At 43.2% G+C, this 6,000-nt stretch overlaps 1 protein-coding gene across 1 annotated transcript in view; it reads right to left on the bottom strand.

Annotated features, from left to right (window-relative positions):
* Positions 1-586: 586 nt before the first annotated feature.
* LOC148334284 (general transcription factor II-I repeat domain-containing protein 2A-like) overlaps positions 587-6,000 on the bottom strand; it is a 6,100-nt gene continuing 686 nt past the window's right edge. The window contains exons 1-5 of the mRNA XM_088299875.1: positions 5,002-6,000; positions 3,597-3,649; positions 1,595-1,721; positions 1,080-1,528; positions 587-969 (exon numbers count right to left, since the gene is read on the bottom strand). The exon at positions 5,002-6,000 is cut by the window's right edge and continues 686 nt beyond it. Coding sequence (XP_088156001.1) covers positions 587-969; positions 1,080-1,528; positions 1,595-1,721; positions 3,597-3,649; positions 5,002-6,000 — 2,011 coding nt within the window. The remainder of the gene's footprint in view (positions 970-1,079; positions 1,529-1,594; positions 1,722-3,596; positions 3,650-5,001) is intronic.

The raw sequence follows: 6,000 nt of genomic DNA on the forward strand, positions 1-6,000 counted from the left end.
AATCTACCAAATCTCAATGGCCCTGACTCCTTTCCAACCCAGATTTAAGTTACTGGCAGGGCAGTCACAAAAAGGTGTTGTCAAAGCTCATTTTGAATTATTTTTTCATGAGGACAGCCATTTTTATTGATTGTGTACTGAACATGTTGACCTGTTTTACTTGGATAATTAGGCTTTCCGTTTTTTTTAGGCTGATAACTCTTTGTTTTAAGAAAAAAAGGCAAAAGATGTTAACTCAATGCTTAGCACTTGATATATTTCCGCAGGAGATATTTTACTATTTTTTCCGGAAGTGGCACCCTTAAGTTCCTGGAGCCACATTTTCTTGAATGTGAAATAAACGCCTTATATTTGTTTGACTGGCAAAGGTGTTTAATGGGAACATTGCTAAATATTTCATATATAAGTGCGCTCTGTTGAAAATGACTAAATATTGAAACTATATAAAAATGTGAACATATGCTAGACATTAAGGGAAGTCGGACTTTGGGTCGGACCTTTTAATTGGAAGAAATTTTCGTCGTGGACCTCTGTGACTTTTAATTGAATACCTCTGGCATAGATGGTACGTCCCATCCTTTTTATGCTACATAACAATGGGTGAGGCCCAACTACTGTGACTACGCTGAGAAACACTGCTTCGCAGGCTGTCGCAGATCTGCTGGTCTGCATGCTGCTGCTTTCCTCCTGCCATTCTCCTTGGCGGTTGTTTGGCTGGAGCGCCAGGACGGGTCATAATATCGTGCTGGACAAGGCTGGTTCGGCCTAGGTCTGTAGGCCCTGTGGAAAATGTGTGGCCAAAAGTGCACAGCAAACGGTTAAGTTGGAGCTGTTCTTGGTCATTAAAGTCTTTGAAACTCTGGGCATAGAGTTCTTGCAGGTGCAAAGGAACCACTGGCGAGGCAACAAGTGTGTCCTTCACTGAGGGTATGCTGGACGGCTGCTTTGGCTTTGGCTGACTGGAGGAGCCTGGCAATGGATCCTTCTTTAATAGTCACAGCTTTGTTGCACGGGTTGAAAAGTCGAAGGGGGACCACTTTGGAAGACTGGGCATTGATCAGTACTCTAGCAACAAGCACCTTGTGTTTCTCGACAAAACTTTTCGTTGGGACTGAGCATCAGGTTCCCTAAGGTGGCTGCGCCTAGATTCACACTGTCCACTACATATTCCTGTCCCGGCTCCACAACAACGGACCTGGATACTCTCACGGCAAGTGACTTTGGGCTTGCTTCAGCTTGGTAGTAGGGCACTTCTTCGCCAGACAAGATGATGCGATGACGACCAAAGTCAAGGCAAGCTTCGGCTCGAACGAGAAAGGGATGACCCAGCAGCACTTCATTGCCAGATATATCTGCCACAACAAAATCAATGGTCACTTGATGGCTGCTGATATCAACAGGTATTTGTTCCCCACCAAGTACGGGCACATCGCCAGGGCCTACACCAATCAAGGGCTCGACAGTCGAGGGCTGCTGAGGGGGCCTCAAGTAGGGGTAAATGGCGTTGTAATAGTGCAGTGGCAGCACACTTCAACGGGCCACACTGTTCAGAACAGCGCACACTTCCAGCTCGTAAAGGCGCACGGCTATGCACATCTCCTTGTTTGGAGCCTTGAGATGGAGCATAGGTGGTTCTGGGCTGTCGTAAGGGCTACTGCTCAAGGTTAAAGTCTTGTTGGGTTTTTGAGGGGAAGGACACTGCTTTTGAATATGGCCCCAGCCTTGACAGTTATGGCAGCAAACTCGACCCTTTTTAACGTTGTTGTGCTAACTGGGTGAAGAGCTGACCGGAGATGGAACTTCCACAGCATACTCCTCTTTCTCTCTGACAAGAGCAGCCCGGGGCCGGCATCCTGAAGCGTGGCGTGCTCCCAACAACATGGCATCGGCGATATATGATGCAGCCCTTTTAGTGTTTTTTTCTTTTTGTCATAGGTTTGCTGGTCCTACGATTCATACATGAAGAAAAAACTAATTTCACAGACAGCCACGAGAGGTCACGCTGGACTTATGCCCCAGTATATCACTGCAGTCAGGCCAGCCTCCACTCGCAAAGACGAAGTCAAGCCAGCCGCCACTGTTCTTTTTAATACTGTGCATCACTGCAATACGGTAATCCGCCGAAAGCGCCTGTTGTTGGCCACCTTCAAAATAAAAGCTCACAAACTCATGTATGCACGTCAGTGGTTTGTATTTAAGGTAACGTTATTAAACTTCTCTGTTCACCCTGGGGGAATGCAAACTGTCTCAGAATTGCACCAAGACATGTTCTGAATTGAGATAGAAAGAGAAATTAATGTTAACTGTGCATCAATGTCGGACATTACTACTGATTTAAAAAAAATAATAATAAAAAATTAAGTTTTCGTTATCCCGCAACCAGACCAGTGCTGGGGAACACTCGGTCACCCCAGGTATGCAACCAAAGTAATTTCATTAAAATCTGATGTGGCATTTCAAAATAAAGGGCAGAAGAAATCTCACCCTTTGACCCTTGCACCCGATTACAAAAAATCATTAAATATTAAGTTTTTGTTATCTCACAACCAGACCTGGGCTGGGGCACACTAGACCATCCCAGGCATTCAACCAAAGTAATTTCATTAAAATCTGATGTGGCATTTCCAAATAAAAGGCCAAAGAAATGTCAATATTTGACCATTATACCCAAATTCGAAATAATCATTAAAAATTAAATTTTTGTTATCCCGCAACAAGACTACTGCATTTTATTTTGAAATGCCAAATCAGATTTCATTCAAAGTACGTTGGTTGGATACTTGTGGTGGCCTAGTGTGCCCCAGCACCGGTCTGGTTGTGGGATAATGAAAACTGTATTTTTAATGATTTTTCGTAATTGAGCGTCATGGTCAAAAGTTAAGATTTCTTCTGCATTTTATTTTGAAATGTCATATCAGATTTCATTCAAAGTAATTTGGTTGGAGACCTGGGGTGGCATAGTGTGCCTCAGCAGTAGTCTGGTTGCGGGATAACAAAAACTTAGTTTTTAATGATTTTTCAAAATCGGGTGTAAAGGTAAAGTTTCGAGATTTCTTTGTCCTTTTATTTTGAAATGTCACATCAGATTTGGATGGAAGCACTTTGGTTGGATACTTGGGTTGGCCTAATGTGCCCCAGCATCAGTCTGGTTGCGGGACAATTAAAACAGAATTTTTCATGGTTTTTCAAAATCGGGTGTAAAGGTAAAGTTTTGAGATTTCGTTGGCATTTTATTTTGAAATGCCACATCTGATTTCAATGAAAGTACTTTGGTTGGTTACCTGGGGTGATCTAGTGTTCCCCAGCACTGGTCTGGTTACGGGATAACGAAAACTGAATTCTTAATTATTTTTTTAAATTAGCGCTACAAATGCCACGATGGCCGAGTGGTCTAAGGTGCCGCGTTCCGGACCCAGTCTCCCCAGGAGGCCTGGGTTCGAATCTCGTGGCTGCCAGGATGGCCGAGTGGTCTAAGGCGCCGCGTTCAGGACCCAGTCTCCCCAGGAGGCCTGGGTTTGAATCTCGAATTTCCCCATTGTGGGACTAATAAAGGCATTATTATTATTATAAAAGAATGCCGGAGCCCGGTATCAAACCCTGCACATCTGCTCTGTGATACGGACGTGCTAACCAGTCGTCCACCAAGCCACTAGAAGGAAAATGAGCTGGGTAAATAATATAACAAAACTAGTACAACACAATGTAAACTCGACAAATTCTCCTAAAATAAAAAATGACTTATCTTTCAGCATTTTATCGTGCAAAGGCACAGTATTCTGTAACAGTCCAAGTATGCAAGAACCAAATTCCGACTGAGGGTATAGGTATTTTCTTCATCATTGGAGTACATTGTAATCCCACTGTGTGTGCGCGCTGGTGTGAGAGTGAATTTCTTCCCCGGGTGACTCCAATTGTGGCCTGATGAACACCTGACCAGCCCGATTGGCCTTGGTGGAGTGAGCGCAGCGTATAAAGACGGTGCCACCGCAGTATCGAGGGGAACCTCGTCACAACGCCGCGCGGAAGTCAGATAAATCTAAAAAAAGAGCTAAACTGCAGTTTTGTTGACTTGTTTTTCATTCATGTATCTTTCATTTCTTATTACTAGATTATGCAAATCTTAAAAAGAAAAATGTGACTTATGAAATCCCACTTCAGGTCCTTTGCCTGTTGGTCAGTCATCTTAAAGTGTTTTCACAGTACTTAAAACAAGCTTTTTACACCCAATGCCAAGACTATAAATTAAAATTAAATAGTCATAAGCAGGCATGTCAAACTCAGTTTGGCTCTGGGGCCGGATCCAGACTTTCTGTTCTCAGGTGGGCCGGATCAGTAAAAGAATGTCAACTCCAAATATTTAGCTTTGTTTTTCAGTACTATGCTTTATCATTCAGCCTACATTTGTAGCCTACCCTACATATTATAATCATGGATGACAAGGGATCTTTTCTAAGCACAACACATTTATTCACAAACAATGGAAAAAAAATGATTTTCATGTTTGGCATTGAATGTGTTAACAACTGGTTTATTTTAACAGTTGAGTGAATGCAGTTTTACACCTGAACCAACTCACCACACTAAACAAACTCAAGTGGGAGCTATGAAAAAAATATTTTTGCCTTAATTGTCATACTGCTTTGAAATAAATAAAAAAGAAATACAAAATAAAAGTTTTAGCAGTGCATGGGCAATAAGATACTACATCAGATCAAACTACTAGGCTGGGCCTACTGAAGCTGAGAATATACTGCACAATATTAATTGTCTTTAATATGAAACCAGATTAATCTTATTTTTAATGATCTGTATTCATGAGTGCAAACAAATGTCGTGTCATCACACTTTTTTTCTCTCTCTCACTGCACTCCTGCAGTCTACGTGCTGCTGCTGGTTCCTGAAACTTGGCATCTTTTTGCCTTTACAAGTGCGTCGATATCAGGTGTCAAATCCTGAGTAGCAGCACATTTAACAATGTCATTCAAGTGTTTATTTGTTAACCTTGAGCGCTGCTTTGTTATATTATTGTTCATCACGGAGAACACCTGTTCACAAAGATAAGTAGTCCCAAACATGGAGAGAACCTTTGCAGCCATGGCTGTTAATTTGGGGTAACCGAGCACAAGATACTGATAAAACGTATCCAATCCCACGGACCCAAATTTATCCTTCATAGCGGAATCGCACTGCAAGTCAATAAGCTCGAGCTGAATGTCAGCTGGCACATCAGAAGGCTTCACTGTAAATGGCGAGCGAAAAAAGCCAAATTTGTTCTCAAGTTCACTGAAAACCTGAAACCTCTGCTCAAACTCTCGTAGCAAATCTGTTATTTTGTCTTTATATTTATCCAAATCGTTATCGGGACGGTCCGGTGCCTTCGGACGCACAGCTGTGAGACAAGAGAAGTGCGTGGTGTCACCGCTGGATAGCTGCGTCTCCCACAGTGACAGTTTCATCTTGAACGCACTTATGCTGTCGTAATATTGAGTGACAACTCTGTTACGGCCCTGCAATGTAGTGTTAAGTGTATTCAAGTGTTGTGTAATATCAACCATGAAGGCAAGATCCTGCACCCATTCCTTGCATTTAAGTTCCTTTACTGGGCGTCCCTTCTTCTCCATGAACTGTCCAATTTCGCCTCGTAGCTCAAAGAAGCGCTTGAGTACTGCACCTCTGCTTAACCAGCGCACATCAGTGTGGTATGGTAGGCCAGCATGAATGTCATTATCACTGAGAAATGAGTCAAACTGGCGGTGATTTAGACCGCGAGCTCTGATGAAATTGACAGTTTTCACAACCACGCTCATAACATGGTCCATTTGGAGTGTTTTGCAACATAACGCCTCCTGGTGCAAAATGCAGTGAAATGCCCCAAACTCTTGTCCTCCATTTGCGGTCTGTACTTTGTCACGGAATTTTGTGGCAACGCCTGCCTTTCTCCCCACCATTGATGGCGCACCGTCGGTCGCCAGGCTCACGGCACGGGACCAGTCCGCTCCC

The sequence above is a fragment of the Idiotropiscis lumnitzeri genome, chromosome 7 (assembly GCF_059441095.1).
Source record: "Idiotropiscis lumnitzeri isolate Australia: NSW breed Sydney's pygmy pipehorse chromosome 7, RoL_Ilum_1.0, whole genome shotgun sequence".
NCBI lineage: Eukaryota > Metazoa > Chordata > Actinopteri > Syngnathiformes > Syngnathidae > Idiotropiscis > Idiotropiscis lumnitzeri.